The sequence below is a fragment of the Lipophrys pholis genome (assembly GCF_963383615.2).
Source record: "Lipophrys pholis genome assembly, chromosome: 1".
NCBI classification, from domain to species: Eukaryota; Metazoa; Chordata; class Actinopteri; order Blenniiformes; family Blenniidae; genus Lipophrys; species Lipophrys pholis.
In genome coordinates, this window is record NC_137635.1 from 120056 (window position 1) to 138694 (window position 18639).

General features: G+C 47.8%; 1 protein-coding gene across 1 annotated transcript in view; it reads right to left on the reverse strand.

The window, feature by feature from the left end:
* cep131 (centrosomal protein 131) overlaps positions 1-18639 on the reverse strand; it is a 42612-nt gene that overhangs the window by 22377 nt on the left and 1596 nt on the right. The window contains exons 3-16 of the mRNA XM_080475099.1: positions 16784-16878; positions 12509-12620; positions 9702-9832; positions 8263-8367; positions 4957-5127; positions 4761-4878; positions 4566-4679; positions 2913-3087; positions 2385-2476; positions 2176-2292; positions 910-1087; positions 725-816; positions 481-645; positions 210-401 (exon numbers count right to left, since the gene is read on the reverse strand). Of these exons, the coding sequence (XP_080331225.1) occupies positions 210-401; positions 481-645; positions 725-816; positions 910-1087; positions 2176-2292; positions 2385-2476; positions 2913-3087; positions 4566-4679; positions 4761-4878; positions 4957-5127; positions 8263-8367; positions 9702-9832; positions 12509-12620; positions 16784-16878 (1857 nt within the window). The remainder of the gene's footprint in view (positions 1-209; positions 402-480; positions 646-724; positions 817-909; positions 1088-2175; positions 2293-2384; positions 2477-2912; positions 3088-4565; positions 4680-4760; positions 4879-4956; positions 5128-8262; positions 8368-9701; positions 9833-12508; positions 12621-16783; positions 16879-18639) is intronic.

The window sequence follows — 18639 nt, forward strand, 5'->3', positions numbered from 1 at the left end:
CTCTGATTGCAAGCTGTCCTTGAGTGCCGAGAAAGGCGCCTAGAAATAAAATGTATTATTATTATCATCAATGCTGAGCTGAATGAGTCACAACATGTAAAGGAAAGCTCCCAATAACAACATTAGCAGGCAAGTTAAGGAAAGAATGGCACAAAGTGTAGAACGGAAATGAAAGTGAGTAGCATTGATTGATCACTGGTGTCGTTGACCTCTCTGTGTGACCCGGAGGTGACGGAGCGTGGCCTCTCCTGCTCAGACTTCTCCATCTCATCCAGAAAACTCATGATGCTCTGCAGCTTGGCCTCAGACAGCAGGGCGCCCCCGTCTGGCAGCACAGGGTGGTGGCTCAGCTGGCCGTGACGTTCCAGGTTGTCAGTGGTCAGAGAGTTTGAGTCTGCGTCCTGCAGTGAGATACACTTTACTGTGCTTTTTTTATAATATTTTGTACTGAAGGTCTCACACGAAGATGTGAACTCTGACCTCATCTATCCAGGCATATTTCTCCTTGCGGTGGCTCTTTGGCTCGGACAGCATCTCTGGCGCCTCCTCTAAAAGCTTCAGGGTGTCCAGCAGCTCGTGCAGGGTTCCTTTGGACGGGGCTCCCTGCCTCTGGTCCTCCACACTCACTGACCGCTGCAGGATCTCCTGCAGCACAGACAGCACACAGGCTTCAGTGAAATGCAGCAGAAAGCTCTGGCTGAAGGACGATCTTCTGAGGGTTTACCTGCGAGCACTGGGATCCTCTCCGATTGGACAAAGCCGGTGAAACAGCTCTGAAGCTGAGCTCAGCGAAGTCAGGAATACGTAGGTTTGAGTCTGTGGAAACAAAAGGCTCCGGTGTTATGAAGCATTCAGTGAGCAGTTTGTGCACAGCGGGACATCTGACCTCCACATAAAAGCAGCGCAGACCTGTGTTCTTGGTTTTGACATCAATGGGGGACATGGGCCTTTTGTGGCTGGGCAAAGCTGGACTTTGGTTGCTCAGGATGATCTTGAGCGGCTTCTTACGTGCGACCGCTGCGGCTGGCAGTGGGTTTTCCCGCTCGGCCTCCGCAGTCTTTTGAACATCTGCGTCCTGCTGCAGCTCCTATCACACATCAGCAGGGGGAGACAAAGAACAATCAGTAGTTCCTAACCTGGCTGTTAAGAGTTTCACAATTTTCACATTCTGTTTTGAAATACAGAGGATTTCTGTGATGATTTATTAGAGTCCAAAGACAGAAACAGAAAATGCCCTAACAATTAACAACATGGGTTAATGTAGTTAACTTAATTTTAAAAGAAATGTGCTGAATGTGCTAACCCAATAAACAACTGGTTTGAAAAAATGATGAAGTAATGATGATCAATTAATGTGTTAATAATTTCTCTTTTTTTTCTTTCTCTCTCTTTCCCCTTGTCCTGTTCGGCAGCTTGGTTCAAACAATATGATGTGATCTAGAACCTTCTGGAGTCAGGGTTTTTGCTCTTGAACAGGAAGAGACCTGGAGTCTCCTCCTGCTGCTGCTTTATTAGACGTTGGCATGGCTGCTGTACACGACCGGAGGGGAACGCTTAAAGAGAGAGAGAAGATAAGATTGGGGGGGGGGGGGGGGGGGGGGGGGTACAATACCCTCGTTACTGTTACATATATTATTTACAGTTATCACACTGATCCAAACACTTTCCAACTGTTATTAGATTAAACCAGCCTGAGCAGCTCTATCTAGACAGTAACATGATTCTCAAGCAGGAACATAAATTAACAAAGAAGCAACAACAAAAGAAGAACATGATTTTGATAGTTGAACGAATGATGACAGAAAACAAGAAATATCGGCAACACATCTCATGAGGAGTGGAAATGTGTGTGTGTGTGGTTTTGTTCACTGGGTGTGGTTGGAACGGTTGTGGGGGGACCTGCAGCGACACCCCAGAGCCCGAGGCCATCGAGCCCAGACACTGCCACCCCGGCGGCCGGCAGACTCCCAGACCCGGGGAGGCCCCAGCGAAACACCCCAGAGAGCCACGCCCCAGCCCAGAAAGCACCAGACGGTGTTAATATTCTCTTCATTTAATTCTCCACAGACCTCAGAAAAAAAACTTTGTATCACTTTTCTATAGGAACTAAATCAATAAAAATAAAATAAAAAGGAAACATTTATTGAGCTCTTGTGTAAATGTGAAAGGTCGTACTTCAGCCAGGTTGGTCTGAGCGGCAGCCAGGCGAGCCAGGCGAGCTCTCTCCTTTCGGATCAATTTCTTGTGTCCGTCCTGATGCTGCGACTGCTCCACATGATCGTCCTCCTGCTCCTTACAAGAAAAGACCAGAAGTGGTGGAACAAATGTCAAAGGACGAGGAGAGCAAAGCTGGGAGGCATTACAGAGAAGAAAGCTTGAGTCACCTGAGAACACTGACAGTCTCTGTGAGTGGGAAAAGCCGGGGAGATGGCTCTGAAGCTCAGCTCAGTGAAGTCACACAAAACATTCACAGAGTCTGTGGAAAACATTCAAAATATACACTCATTTCAAATACGACATATGAGCTTTGCCCCAACGTTATTGGATCCTTGTATTGTTTACAAAACAGAGAGAATTACTTTCAAACTCAGTTATCAAATTGATACCTTTGTAAAAAACTAGTAAAAACTGTGTATAGTTAGACAGAGGAGTCCTCTGTCTAACTATAAGCCATGATGTTTAAGCGGCAGCAGCTTGGCCGAACACATTTTCCCTTTTTGGTCAACAACAGAACCCTTGTTCGTCCTGGATGTGGCATCAGGAGCACAGTGATAGGGGAAGAAAGGACAAGGGTACATGTGCTGAGGTGTAGACATTGCTGTCCTGTTTGCTCACATCCTCCCCATGTCATGTCTTTTCTGACTAAAAGAAAGAAACCAAGTCAATAGAAATGAAAGTAAAGCAGTGCAGACCTGTGTTCTTGGTTTTGATGTCAGTGGGGGAAATGGGGCTGTTGTTGCTGGTTGAAGTTGGACCCTTATTGGTGGGCGATATCCTGGGTGGCTTCTTCCGCCCCCCCACACTGCTCTGCCTCAGACTTTCCAGCTGCACATCTGCAGCTCGCTGGACTCTCTTCTGCTGCAGCTCCTGTCACGCACCAACAGAGGACAGTGCCATAGGCTAAGAAAGGCTTTAAACTGATCGTACTTTTATCAATTGCCCATGCTATTTGCAGGGTGTGGAGGTGCAGCCACAGCACAGCGCTCCCTCCAGCAGGACAGCAGTGAACCATGTTGATTTCTGATTTGGGGTAATAAATAATATGAAATAGATTTTTTGAGCAGAAATCCCGCCATCATAAAGAACTTATTGCTAAAGATTTATTTTTCCAAAGTTGGAGCCATACATAGAAACTACTATATTGGCTTCTTTGTCCCAGCGCTGTCTAATATAATCTGTTGGATTCTTATTGGTGTCCATAAAACGTTTGCATAATTTCCCAATGATGCCTTTTGGGCTTTTAGATTGATAAGCATCCTGAAATGTTTGAGATATACATGGATTTTCATTGAGTCCACGAGTCTTAATTTCTTTCATTAAAAAATGACGGATCTGTACTTATCTCTTAAGAGTCTTTTCTAAGGCCATCTGACTTTATGCGCAGCTGGATGTCATTCTCACTTCTGAGCTTCACGAGACAATGTCACATCCAAAAACTTTATTGACTGTCATCGATAGGTCGGTATGCGCAGCAGATTTTTTTATTTTTTTATGACAGTAATGAAACCGACACTGTTTGCATGTTTACTGCAGGATACCTGATTACTGTATCATTGTCTAACCATACTTTGAACATTTGTTTGTCTTGAAAGGAAAGCAGTAAGAGGGGTACTGTTGATGAAGGGTGAGGGTTCAGGTGAAGGTGAGGGCGAGGGCGAGGCATCTGGATGGCAGCGAGGTGGGCGAGGCTGAGGGTCAGGGTGAGGGTCAGGGTGAGGACGAGGGTGAGGGTGTGGCACCTGGGTGGCAGCTAGGTGGGCGAGGGTGAGGGCAAGGGTGAGGGTCAGGGTGAGGCACCTGGATGGCAGCGAGTTGGGCGAGGGTGAGGGTCAGGGTCAGGGCGAGGGTGAGGGTGAGGGTCAGGGCGAGTGTGACACACCTGGATGGCAGCGAAGTGGGTGAGGGTCAGGGTGAGGGTGAGGCACCTGGATGGCAACAAAGCAGGCGAGGGTGAGGGTCAGGGTGAGGGTGAAGGCGAGGCACCTGGATGGCGGCGAGGTGGGCAAGGGTGAGGGTGAGGCACCTGGATGGCAGCGAGGCAGGTGACTGTGAGGGGGAGGGCGAGGGTGAAGGTGAGGCACCTGGATGGCAGGGAGGCGGGCGAGGGTGAAGGTCAAGGTGAGGGCGAGGCACCTGCATGGCAGCAAGGTGGGAGAGGGTGAGGGTGAGGGTGAGGGCGAAGGCGAGGCACCTGGATGGCAGCGAGGCAGGTGACTGAAGGGGAGGGTGAGGGTGAAGGCGAGGCACCTGGATGGCAGCGAGGCAGGTGCGGGTGAGGGCGAGGCACTTGGATGGCAGCGAGGCGGGTGAGGGTGAGGGTGAGGCTGAGGGTGGGGGTGAGGCACCTGGATGGCAGCAAGACGGGCGAGGCGAGCCTTTTCCTCGCGGATCCGCTTCCTATCTTGGTCCTTCTTGTGCGGCTGGTCTGGCCGACCGTCAGCTGATGGCTCCTCCCACTCCTACACAGGAAAAGACAGACTGAGTGACGCAGAAAAAGCAGGAGGACACCAGCACTGAGTAGCTCAGAGAATAAGAGCTACCTTTCTTTTACAGGAGAGGACGTGTTGGAGTTCTGCCTGGCTGGACTGTTGTGTCTTGGTGTGACGTCTGTACCAGCGCTGAATGGTGACGGCTGCCTGGTTCACCTGCTCAATGAACCTTCAGCGACATAAGCAAAGCGGTGAGCCACAGAGCTGAACGTCGGGAGCAGAGCAGCTGTCAGTGTGCAGCTCCGACCTTTCGGCCTCCTCCTCGGTGACCTCCGCCCTCCGGGACAGGCCCGGGCTGCCGCGGTGAGCAGACACCGGGAATCTGCTGTTGGAGGAAGCAGAGAAGTTCTTCTGGGACTTGGTGAGGGAGCCGCTCTCCTGTGAAACCTCGTCGTTCGCGGTGGCCTTCAGGATGTTACTGAGGGAAAAATACACGTCAGAAAACTTCATTTAGGGGCGCTGTTAAGCAGGATTATAGAGTGGGCTGACTTCTTCAGGTGGGTTAGCTCCACAGTGAACCCACCTGCAGACACCAATGCTAAAAACATGGAAGCTCTAGCAAAGATGAAAATCGGGATGCAATTCATAGACATAGTAGATGGACTGAAAGAGTTTGACAGAAGATTGAGTAATGTGGAGCTATCACAAGAGTCACTACCTCGAGGAAATACTGCGCTGCGGGAGGAGGAAGAGACTTACTCCAGCAGAAGGCTAAATATTCACATTGTGGAGATTAAAGAGAATACAGGGGCACTGGACCCACGGTGTTTATCACTGGTCTGCTCCTGGACGTCTTCAGGGAATAAAGTTTTGAGACCATCTGTGCACTGAGCCCAGCTGACTTCTGCCCTCAGCCAGATGAGGTCACGGCCCAACAGAGTAAAGTTACATCACTTCAACACAAAGAGCTCATCCTGCGGCTTGATCGCGAGACAGCCTGTGACTCAACATGGATGTAGAACAAACATCTTCCCTAACTTCAGCCTGGACATCAACAAACGACCAGCCGCCTTCTCCGAATCTGAACAGAAGCTTAAGTTCAGCTTGTGCTACAACCACTCTGGAGATCAGCTACAAGAAAAGCATGACGTTTACCGACTCGGGGGAGGAGCTCACATCTGTCAACAATAACAAGGCCGGTAACCAACCACCAAGGCATTTCACCAGACCTGGGACTGATTAATCAATTGACCTGGTTTGAGCGATGAACTCTGGATTGTCCGATTCATGTTTACATGCACCATGAAGCACTTGTTCTGTTTTTTGTCTGGTTTTGTAAATGTCTTAATGTGATTTGTCAGTTTTGGTTTATCTTTTATTTAATCTGATTTATTAATTATTACTGTGTGTTTATTAGTATATCTTATGCTCTGTTTTGCATATAGTTGCAACATGGGACAACTACCCATGCTAATGTTTTGTCACTTGTATGGGTGTGAATGCCGTTCCCCAGCGCAGCCAGCAGGAAAGTGGCACAAACACTCGACGGTTTGGTTCCATTTCAGGAGAAAGGATGACAGAGAAACTGGATGTGGATATTTCATCAAAAGTCAGAAATACGACCAATATGCAGAAACATCTGCTCACACAGCAGCAATAGCTTTGAATGAATGAGGCGTTTTCAAACTACTCCGGCATGAATTTCAACCTAGCAGCAGCGGGAACGTTAGCAACGTCCTCTGCTGTTAATACTGCAACTAACTAACTAATTAAATGACTAACTAACTAACACTGCCTATCATGTTGGCACCATTTAACTCATTGCAAAACCAAGTTGAGGCTAATTGATCAGTTTGTTCCCCTTTTTTGCAAATCAGAATCGATAACGAGCCCAATCATTAAGCAAATTCCAAAATGGCATCATAAAAATGGTATCAATTCCCATGCCTTCTGCCAGGGGCGCAACTACCCATTTTCTGAGGAGGATATAGAAACAATACAGGGTAGGGAAAACTATTTGAAAAAATAGACCTTAAATGGTGCATTCTAATGCATTGTGGACTATTAAATACTTCATTGTGACATGATGAATTGTAGGACCAGTTGATATTGAACGACCCAAACACCAAATATGGAAGAAATATATATATATATTGAATATATTATAATATTCAAAAGCACATAACTGAACATAGATGTATACAATATACGTATATACATATAAACATGTACATTTTGTATGCAACATTTATTTTGTATGCATCTTTGTATATGTTATATACATAACATATACAAAGATGCATACAAAATAAATACTAAATACAACTTTACTTCAGGGGCCACATCCAGTCCAGTTACATCTTGACTGGGCTAAGTTTTCTTTTTGTTTTATTCTCACTAATATGTTTTTACGTGTTTTTACCTGCAATTTTAACATGTAATGTAAAGTGACCTTGGGTGTATGAAAGGTGCTAACAAATAAAATGTATTATTATTATTATCATTATTAATCAGTGGTGGCTGGTCAATAGAGGGTGCCGGGGAGCCCCCCCCCCCCCCTCCCCTTGGGGCCTTTTTAAATGGACCCTGGCCAGAGCTGTTCAGTGATTGGCTTAACGTCCATTCTGGTTTGTTCTGGTGTTTCTATGAGATGTTGAGATGAAGACCACAAGCGGTGAGTCTCTGATTATTAACTCTGTCACATGTCTTCAAATCTACTGCTTTGAAAGAAGAAATTTGGCTGAAAAGTTGCAGGATAGTTTCAACTTTCTCCAGTATAGTTATTTGTTTGAGGTTTATTTCAAGAGAGAGGAATTGATGTGTTGTATGAAAATATACCTGATATACCTTTTGTTTTCCCTGAACTCAGACTAACTGTCATTTCCAGTAAACCAGCAACAAAACACCTTCATTTTCTAAAAGGGACTAATGAAGCTTCTGCTTCTATTTGTTTACACGTACGTTAATAAAAGAGTCTTAATAAGTGTTTTTGTTCAATAGCCGTTTAAATGTTTCATGGGGGGGGTAATAATGAAGAGCCCCACCTAAGAAATTTACCACCAGCCGCCACTGTTATTAATGAAAATAACCTTTAAATTTACACTTGAAAGTGTTTCTTTGTTGGGGCACACAGCGTCCATGATGAAACCGTCTATAATTCTGCAAGATCAAACAATTACTACTGAAAATGACTATAATTTCAACAAGTCAAATAAAGTCCATTTTAATTAAACATTCCACTGCAAAGTACAGTGAAATGTAAAAAAAAAAAAAAAAAAGCCCTCCTATAAATCCTATATAACCACTTTACTTGGTGGTTGGTGGGCTGGATTGGAGCCATGAGTGGCCGGTTTTGGTCCGTGGGCCTTATGTTGGACTGAAGTGAAACTTCACTGTAGCACCCCCTGCTGGAGGCTGTCCGCTAGCAGTTCATTAAAGTGTGTAACAGTTAAAACCTCTCTGTGCATGACGATTTGTCCGCTTTTATCTGTCCCTTTGTCCGAGGTTCGACTGTAAACATATTTTAGATGGCTTTGAGCAAACTGTGCACTATTTTTTCTGCGTCATTTGGGCGGACAATTTCGAAAAATGGGAGTGGTGCTTGTGGACGTACTTGAAGGACGGTTTCTGGTTGGAGCTCTTGGGCGTGAGCGGCTTCTCCGAGTAGTTGTTGTGTAAGATGGTGGTGACGGAGTTCCCCACTGCTCCCTTGTTGCTCCTGAGGAACACAAACAAGGACAAAGAGTGTTCAGGGGGCATCAGTGAGAAGAACCAGAGCTTCTTCACCTTGTGGCACTGTTAGAGGAACTTCCACTCCTGGTGTTTGACACAGATTGAGACTGAATTGTACACAAGTTTCACAAACATATTCTAATGGAGGAGAAGCTGTGAGTGTGTGTGTGGAATTCCTGAAGGCAGTTTGTGCTGCTCGGATCAGCAGGTATGAAACCCGAGACGCAGCTGAGACCACAATGCAGCAGTGAGTAGACGGCCGGGCAGGGACCGAGTGGGAAGAGAAGGAGACGGAGGAGGAGGCTGGAGGAAGTGGAGGGGGGTGGAGGAGGCGGCCAAGACAGAGAAGATGGAAGAGGAAGAGGTTGGAGGAGGAAGCTGGAGGTGCAGGAGGTTGGAGGAGGAGGCTGGAGGTGGTGGAGGAGGTTGGAGGAGGATGGAGGAGGGTAGAGGTGGAGGGGGCTGGAGGAGATGGAGGAGGGCGAAGGATGTGGTGAAGACAGAGGAGGTGGAGCAGGAGGAGGAGGCAGAGGAAGTGAAGACAGAGGATCTGGAGGAGGAGGAAGAAGAGGCAGAGGAGGTGGCGAAGACAGAGAAGGTGGAGGAGATTGGAGGAGGTGGAGGAGAAGGAGGCTGGAAGCTGGAGGACTCAGAGAGGGCAGCAAAGACAGAGGAGGAGGAGGAGGCTGGAGGAGGTGGAGGAGAAGGAGGCTGGAAGCTGGAGGACGCAGAGAGGGCAGCAAAGACAGAGGAGGAGGAGGAGGCTGGAGTACGCTGGGGCAGGCGGAGGAGGCTAGAGGAGGTGGAAGTGGAGGCTGGAGGAGATGGGGGAGGCAGAGAAGGCGGCGAAGACAAAGGAGGTGGAGGTGGTGAGGACAGAGGAGGTGGAGGAAGAAGAGGCAGTGAAGACAGAGGAGAAGGAGGAGGAGGAAGAAGCGGAGGAGGAGGCAGAGGAGGAGGCAAAGACAGAGGAGGTGGAGGAGGCAAAGGAGGTGGAGGTGGAGGAGGAGGAGGCTGGAAGAGGAAGAGGAGGAGGAGGAGGAGGAGGAGGAGATGGCGAAGACAGAGGAGGTGGAGGAGGAGGAGGCTGGAGTACGCTGGGGGAGGCAAAGGAGGCTAGAGGAGGTGGAAGAGGAGGCTGGAGGAGATGGAGAAGGCAGAGGAAGTGGAGGAGGAGGAAGAAGAGGAGGTGGAGGAGGAGGCAGAGGAGGTGGAGGAGGAGGAGGAAGAGGAGGTGGCGAAGACAGAGGCGGTGCAAGAGGAGAAGGAGGAAGAGGAGGTGACGAAGACAGCAGAGGTGGAGGAGGAGGCGAGGCCCACCTGTTGTTGGCGGTGAAGGTGGCAGCCAGAGCCAAGCCGGACTCCCTCCTCCTCGGTCCAGCCGGCTCCTCAGCCACGCTGCCGGTGCTGCAGGAACCGGAGTGCAGTGGGAAGGCTCTCGGCTGGTCATCCTGATGTGGTGAGAAACAAGAGACTTAAGCTGGGTTGCTGGGTTGCTGGGTTCCTGGGTTCCTGGGTTGCTGGGTTGCTGGGTTGCTGGGTTGCTGGGTTCCTGGGTTGCTGGGTTGCTGGGTTGCTGGGTTGCTGGGTTCCTGGGTTCCTGGGTTGCTGGGTTCCTGGGTTCCTGGGTTCCTGGCAGCCACTGCAGCTCTGTTTGCCCCAAACGTAGTGCGCCGTGGCCTTCATACCTCTGGATTTCTTTTTCGGTGGCAGAGCTTGTAGAAGGTGTTCTGTCGTTGATCGCTCAGACTCCAACGAAACTCCCCTCCGAGCCCAGCTTCCTCCCAGACCGTGGGCGCCGTGCAGCCCGGAGTAGAACGCAACGCGTCGGGTCCACAAACCGTCACACGCCGGGACTAGCCGCGATTGAACGTGATGAAACGGCTACCAGACACCATAACTACGCTGTGAGAACCGTGATGAAGTGCGGCGCGACATGCTATAACGCGAAGCAAGCGTGAAACAACCGTGATCGAACGAACGCACACTAAACGTCACTTCCTGTAAGTCTCCCGTCCCACTACGGACCGCCTCCAACTTCTATTACGGTTAATTACGTGCTGCCACGTTTGGTGACGTTCATCCCAGTTTGCTATGGCCTACTAAGTTTCTCATCTGCACCGTGGCCGCCGTGGCAAACCTTTTGACAGTTTAAAAATCTGGCACGGCGCCCACGGCAATCACAACCTGTTACGTTTGCCCATCCCGTCCCCCTGCGTTGTCTCACGTCCGTCCCGTTTTGTCCACGGTTGCCTGAAACGGGTTTGCCGTGGCTGCCGGGAACATAGTTTAAACTTAGCTTTACAGCCCAAATCACTTTAGTATCCAATTAGAATAAAAGTAAAGCCCTTCAGGTCAACCTGAGATGATCAACCTGAACACAGTTTCTGAGTGTGGATTAGTGATGGAGACCTGTTGACTCGTGATATGAGCAGAACTCATCCTAACAAGCTGGTGCTGCTCTTTCTCTCTCTTAAATTAATTTCACCTTCCACGGAATTTAGAACCACAACAGGGAGCTTGTCCACTCACATGAGTAATTTAAAGATGCAGTAAAATCGCAACGGTTTTGCTTCCTGTAAGTCAGATTTATGAATTACAGCAAAAAAATATGCTGTGTTATAAAATAATGTTATTTTCATTCTGCTAAGCTTAAAACAGTCACTGCTTAGCCCTTCATATATTAATATTTGATAATATTTCTTTAATTTTTATTCTGTTGAAATCTTAACTTCTATTCAACAGTGCTAACAATTTCCCTCTGGGATCAATAAAGTATTTCTTTTTTATTCCACACTGAGAATGTGGCCTGATGAACTGTTAGTTATAAACGAACAACAAGGGCTGAAACAACTAATCAATTATTAAAATAGCTGTCAACTAATTTAGTCATCGATAGTTGGTTAATAACATTTTTTTAAACATGTTTTGTAATTTTCAACCAATCTGTTGTAGCAGCTACCACAGGGTGGCAGTAATGAGTCAATGAGGCTGTAATCTACTAACAGAAGAAGCAGCGAACAGCCAACAGGTGGCCTTGTTTAGTGTCATGGGCGCCACAGCTCATTCAATTTAACCATAACCAAGTTTATGTTTGCGACCAATTGTTGCTCATTAAGCGTTAATTCAGCTCATTGTGTTCGTTTTGTGCCGAGATAAGCAACAGTTCTGCTTCACCGCCTCTGTTGGCCCCTCCCCTCCTCCCCCCCTCCCCTCCTCCCCCCCTCCTCCTCCCATGCAGAGGCAACTGGAGAAGGTGAGCTGCGTGCCTAGGAGAGGCTGCCCCCCCCCCATGCCCACATGTGTTTTGTCTTGGAGATATGTTGTAACCTGTGATGATGCTTTAAATGTGCCGAGGTGTTTTGTTTCCTAATTACCCCCTCTGTGCTCCCTTATAGAGCAGTTTGGAATCTGCTTTTTGTTTTTCTCCTCTCCTCTCCTCGTCTCTCTTTTCCCCAAGCCTAAAAAGAAATTTCGTTGTTACTTGTTGCAATGACAAATAAAGTTGATTGATTGATTGATTGATTGATTGATGGAAATTATTGAAATAAAATGAACAATTCTCCTGTGTTTTTCCTTTCGTTCATGGAAATATGTTCCTAATAAGTGTCCTGGGTAAAAACAAGGTTAAATATAAATGTTTGAAAAAACCCAACCAAATACAATCAATTGAATAATTGAAAAAAATAATTGAGAGATTAACTGATTAGCAAAATAATCATTAGATGTAGCCCTACTAAGATGGATTACACGTTATAATTCAGGAGGTTTGACTTTGGATTACTGCTTTGCAACACAACACTAGAACAGGTCCAAAAGGAGACATGTGGCTCAACACTGCCACCTAGAGCACAAAGTATCAGAAACCCGGCTCAGGCTTTGAACCTTTAGAACACATAATGATGGTGGAAGTTTTTAACTTCTACCTGAACAAACTTAATGGCTCATAATGTGCTGCACACTTCCACTCATGTTCGAATGTAGAACTGGATTCCCGCGTTTAGGACTTGAAGTTTTATGTCATCCTGAGATGTTTAGTCATTTTCAAAATCTGTTCCTCTGCAGCTGAAAGGAGAATTTCTGCATGCTACAGCTCTGGAGTCATGTGGACTCTGGTTGTACTTTACCAGAATGTTCCATGTGGTTCTGTCCGGTGACGTCTTGCTGAGGCTCGCGAGCTTTTGGCGTCCATCTGAGCTGCTGTCGAACAGGGCCAAGTAGTCGTGGCCTCGCTCCTGACTGAGGGACAGACACAGTGAGGCAGAGATCTCAGACTGTATGTAGACCAAACCATCCGTGTACTCAGAGGACACCAAACCATCCGTGTACTCAGAGGACACCAAACCATCCGTGTACTCAGAGGACACCAAACCATCCGTGTACTCTGAGGACACCAAACCATCCGTGTACTCTGAGGACACCAAACCATCCGTGTACTCTGAGGACACCAAACCATCCGTGTACTCAGAGGACACCAAACCATCCGTGTACTCAGAGGACACCAAACCATCCGTGTACTCTGAGGACACCAAACCATCCGTGTACTCTGAGGACACCAAACCATCCGTGTACTCTGAGGACACCAAACCATCCGTGTACTCTGAGGACACCAAACCATCCGTGTACTCTGAGGACACCAAACCATCCGTGTACTCTGAGGACACCAAACCAACCACTTGAGCAACAATTTCAGCTCCACTGAGGTCAAACGGGGAAATACCAGGAAAATAACTGGCACATTATGGAAAAGTTCAATATCTTATCAAAAAATGAACAAAGTGAGTCATTCAAAGAAAAATATGTGAAACATTTTGAAAGCGTGCAAATTACAATGAAATGTATAATTTTCAAGCCCATTCTCTCTCTCGACATGGTTCTGAAGCCAGTGCTGCTTCACGGTCAGCTCTACTGATCTCCGGGTTCAAGCCTCAGGAATGAATTGGCAGCAGCAGTCGCTTTGAATTAAAAAAGTCACTTGGTGTTTCACCCTTTGAGAGATTGTCCTGCTGTCCTAAAGTGATTGGTTCATACTAGGTCTAACAGGCTGACTAGAGAGCTGAGGCCATAAAGCACTTCAGCATTGTCACTGAATGCAGGTGAAGAGGCAGGGTGCTGCTGCACCAAGAGGCAGGGTGCTGCTGCACCAAGAGGCAGGGAGCTGCTGCACCAAGAGGCAGGGTGCTGCTGCACCAAGAGGCAGGGTGCTGCTGCACCAAGAGGCAGGGAGCTGCTGCACCAAGAGGCAGGGTGCTGCTGCACCAAGAGGCAGGGAGCTGCTGCACCAAGAGGCAGGGTGCTGCTGCACCAAGAGGCAGGGAGCTGCTGCACCAAGAGGCAGGGTGCTGCTGCACCAAGAGGCAGGGTGCTGCTGCACCAAGAGGCAGGGTGCTGCTGCAGGGAGCTGCACCAAGAGGCAGGGAGCTGCTGCACCAAGAGGCAGGGTGCTGCTGCAGGGAGCTGCACCAAGAGGCAGGGAGCTGCTGCACCAAGAGGCAGGGTGCTGCTGCAGGGAGCTGCACCAAGAGGCAGGGAGCTGCTGCACCCTGAATCGTGGCTTCAGCAGTAGCTCGTGATTAAACGTGGCGAGAGCCGACAGCTGCAGAGAGGAGCCCCATCCCCTCCTCTGTGCCGGAATCCATCTGAAGCAGCTGACCATCTGCTCGGGGGCACTGCCTGATGGAGTCCATGTCAATGTATATGTTGATCCCAGGGTCCTGTCCTCCCCCGCAGCAGCCCCCCTTCAGGAGGCACAGATGTCGGGTGACGACCTAGCTGACTGCGTCAGTGAGTCTTTGGGGTGAAGCCATGAAGCCATGAAGCCAGCTGGCCCAGTGACAAGCAATCTGACAAAAGCTTTCAGGAGGCACATTCCTCCACTTTCTGCTGGTGGGGGGTGGGGAGACAAGCTCATGAGTCTCCAGAGCCTTGTGGGGGGCACTGGGGGTATTTAGGCCCTCTTTAAATTTAAAGCCCCTCGGCACCCTCAGGAGGCGGGGGGGGAGGCTGTGCATGCACACACTTCTGTTTTCACTGGCTCCTGGTGGAGGGGTAACATGACCCTGGAGGGCCCACCCCTGCACCCCCGCACCCTGAAACAGCCGCCTATTATCATGCAGGAGCTGCACGCCACAAGTCCCATTGTCAACTCCGGTCAAAGCTTCAGGGCTTCCAGCTGCCACACACACACACACACACACACACACACACACACACACACACACACACACACACACACACACACACACACACACACACACACACACACACACACACACACACACACACACACACACACACACACACACACACACACACACACACACACACACACACACGAGAAACAAATTGATTCTGAGAGGCGCTGCTTTATAAATCTCCACCTCACCTGGCAGTTTTGAAGAACGACAGGGAGAAGTGTCGGAGCTCTGCTCATTAATGCTCATTAATGCTCATTAATGCTCATTAAGTGAGACCTAAATCCTCATAAGATGTATTCGCGTCCGACTGTGTTCTCCTTTGTGCCGACCCGGATGTTTTAAATATCTCCTTCATCCAGCCCAGTGCAGCTCCACCTCTCCAACACAGGTATCACGTCATTGTTCTTTTCCGTAATGACAAGTTAATGAGGACGTTCATTCCCACACTGATTAAAACACTTCCTTATTTAACTTTCTCTCCACCTCTCTCACTCAGCGCCCCCTCTGGAGCGCTTTGGGAAGCACGACAGGAGACTGACTGACTAACCAAATCAATCCCTGGTGCTCAAATGTTTCTGCTCTGGTAGAAGCTCTTTTTGTGTTGTTGTTGATTAACTTTCCTGAGCTGCTCCTGAATTATTTATTTTGAGTTGTCCCCTCTCCCGTTGCAAGTCATTTTCTTTTTTTTTGATGAACTGAACTGCTTTTTTAAAATATTGGGACTATTTAATTTTGAATGAACAAATACAGCATTTTCTTTTTGAAATCAGTGTTCTGTGTTTACGTTGTTTGGATTATTCACATTAGTAGGGTGTACATTTAATGTGCAAAATGTGATGGTTGTGTAAAACATATTAACTACAAGACCGAACTGACTAAAAACATCTTAAATGTCAGGAGAGAGACCTGGCTGGCACCCCTAACAAAAACCTTCCCACATGTGCCCCCCCTCCAAACCGCCACAACACTAAAAGAAAGAAGAAGAAACTCCTTGATGAAGCACACATGTGTGTTACAGCAGGAAGGAAGGAAGTCACACAATCTATCAAATCTCATCAAGTTTTCCAGCTCTTTCATCAGATTGCAGATTTGGACACGTACAATGGAGAATATGCTTGTTTTGTTTTGTTGGTTATTTCAACACTCATATGAACTGCAAAGGTTCAAATAGGCTTCATATGTTATTTGATGAAAAACCTGAAATATATACAGAATCTTTGAGTTTCATGACATATAAAGGATAAATTCTGAATAAAACACAAAAGGTTTAAACCCTTCAGTATGTGTCATCGGTACACCTCACCCTCGACCCATCATCCACACAAGGCGGAGTTTTAGAAGCGTGAAAACGGTTTCTTTTGAAGACGGGTCCCAGAGTGGGTAAATTCTAAAACCCCGGCTCGTCCACGATCATCTGTGGAAAAAAGATTACGTAATCGCCCCCCTCCTCCCCCAACCGCGGTCTGCAATGTCACCTAATAACCACATCAATCAGGGACTACAAGCTCCAGTGGAGCTGCAGAAGCTAGTGTCTCTCGCAGCAGAGGAGCGAGGCTATAGACCTACAAAACTAGAGTGATATATGGTTTATGAGCAGGAGTCTACTTCTAAATTTCTATGTGGTCTGTCTTCTTCTGCGTTTTTGGTGAGTCACAGCACCCCTAAAGGCCTGGCATGTGTACTACATGCCCTGAAGCCTCGTGTTGAGCCGTGTTCATAGTGAGGTGTGGACGGACTTCTTTTTTTTGAGAACCTCGGGGAGAAAAAAGATTGTTTTGCCTGGCGTTGATGTGGCCTAAGACATATGGAAATGTTTCACTGATCAATCAGGGAGCAGCAACTCTGACTATGTGAGGGCTCCAAAGACATCTTCTTTACTGCCAAGCACTGTTACCACAAGGATATATGGCACTGATGGCAACTCATTTTAAACAGATTTACATTTAATCTTAAATGTGATACTGTATTTACAGGTGTGGTTAAAATTTCTTTAATCTGAAAACCAATGAAAGAAATAATGCATTCATGGCAACAGAGATGTTTGCAGTACATCAACAGAAGCTCTCAGAGGAGAAGCATTCAATAGCCTTTTGCTGTTTTACTCTTGAAATGATGATCAGGCGTCATTTTGTTAACTGGGGGTCAGCTGATGTTCCATGTGTACTGGATTCACATCTGTGTGTGTGTGTGTGTGTGTGTGTGTACCTTGTACTGAGGTTGGCCTGCTGGTTGACCTGAGTGGTGCTGTTGGAGCGTCGCAGGTTCTTGATGGAGCGTGAGCTCCCGAAGCCGACATCACTCTGTGAATGATCACAAACACACAAAGTTTAGAAAACACACACACATTCTGGGGGTCATTTTAGGCCCCGTTTCCAGAACTACGTACCAAGTGACTGATAAAGTGTCTGATAAAGGGAAGCGTTGTGTTTATACGACGGCAGCAGACTCACTGACAACGATGAAGTTAGTCTGCCGGCCACAAGGGAGTGCGGTTGCTTGTTTGTGTAATAAAAGCACACAGACATGCAGCAGAGAACAATACGCTCCAAACGTGAACACAACAGCGAGAACCGACTTTCGTATGGACAGACGATGAATTGGATGTTATCAGAGGAGAATCTCAACTAGAAAACGGACTGGGAGTCACGCCACTATGGAGGCCGCCATGTTTGTTACTCACGCATGAGCGGAAGAACTATTTACCACGGCGGCGGTGCACCTGTACAGAAACAGGGCTCCGTAGCCTCCGGCTGTCTCTGCAGGGGGGGGATCAGGAGCATCAAAGAAATGTTTCGCCTCGGGAAACGGTATAAAAAAAACACGGTTGCAGTGGATCCGAGCACATAAACAGACCTAGAAGAGAAAATCTATCAAGAATAGATGGTATTGCGCAACAATTTTCCATAAAGTTTGGTTCTTTCTTCAATGTGCTCTCGTTTACTTGGAGGAAAACACAAAGAGACCACATGGTCACTTTTCTAATATAGTGAAGCCTCCGCTCCTCGAACTCTTCCTCCAACAGAGTCGTAGCTGAGGGTACACTGCTCTGTGTGTGTGTGTGTGTGTGTGTGTGTGTGTGTGTGTGTGTGTGTGTGTGTGTGTGTGTGTGTGTGTGTGTGTGTGTGTGTGTGTGTGTGTGTGTGTGTGTGTGTGTGTGTGTGTGTGTGTGTGTGTGTGTGTGTGTGTGTGTGTGTGTGTGTGTGGAGAATATGCGGTTAAGATTAGGAGGGTTAGGGTTAGGGGGGAATGGGGTTAGGATTAGGAGGGTATGGGGTTAGGATTAGGAGGATATGGGGTTAGGATTAGGAGGATATGGGGTTAGGATTAAAAGGATATGGGGTTAGGGGGGTATGGGGTTAGGATTAGGAGGATATGGGGTTAGGATTAGGAGGATATGGGGTTAGGAGGATATGGGGTTAGGATTAGGAGGATATGGGGTTAGGGGGGTATGGGGTTAGGATTAGGAGGATATGGGGTTAGGAGGATATGGGGTTAGGATTAGGAGGATATGGGGTTAGGGGGGTATGGGGTTAGGATTAGGAGGATATGGGGTTAGGAGGATATGGGGTTAGGATTAGGAGGATATGGGGTTAGGGGGGTATGGGGTTAGGATTAGGAGGATATGGGGTTAGGAGGATATGGGGTTAGGATTAGGAGGATATGGGGTTAGGGGGGTATGGGGTTAGGATTAGGAGGATATGGGGTTAGGAGGATATGGGGTTAGGATTAGGAGGATATGGGGTTAGGGGGGTATGGGGTTAGGATTAGGAGGATATGGGGTTAGGAGGATATGGGGTTAGGATTAGGAGGATATGGGGTTAGGGGGGTATGGGGTTAGGATTAGGAGGATATGGGGTTGGGGGGTATGGGGTTAGGATTAGGAGGATATGGGGTTAGGGGGGTATGGGGTTAGGATTAGGAGGATATGGGGTTGGGGGGTATGGGGTTAGGATTAGGAGGATATGGGGTTAGGGGGGTATGGGGTTAGGGTTAGGAGGATATGGGGTTAGGGGGGTATGGGGTTAGGATTAGGAGGATATGGGGTTGGGGGGTATGGGGTT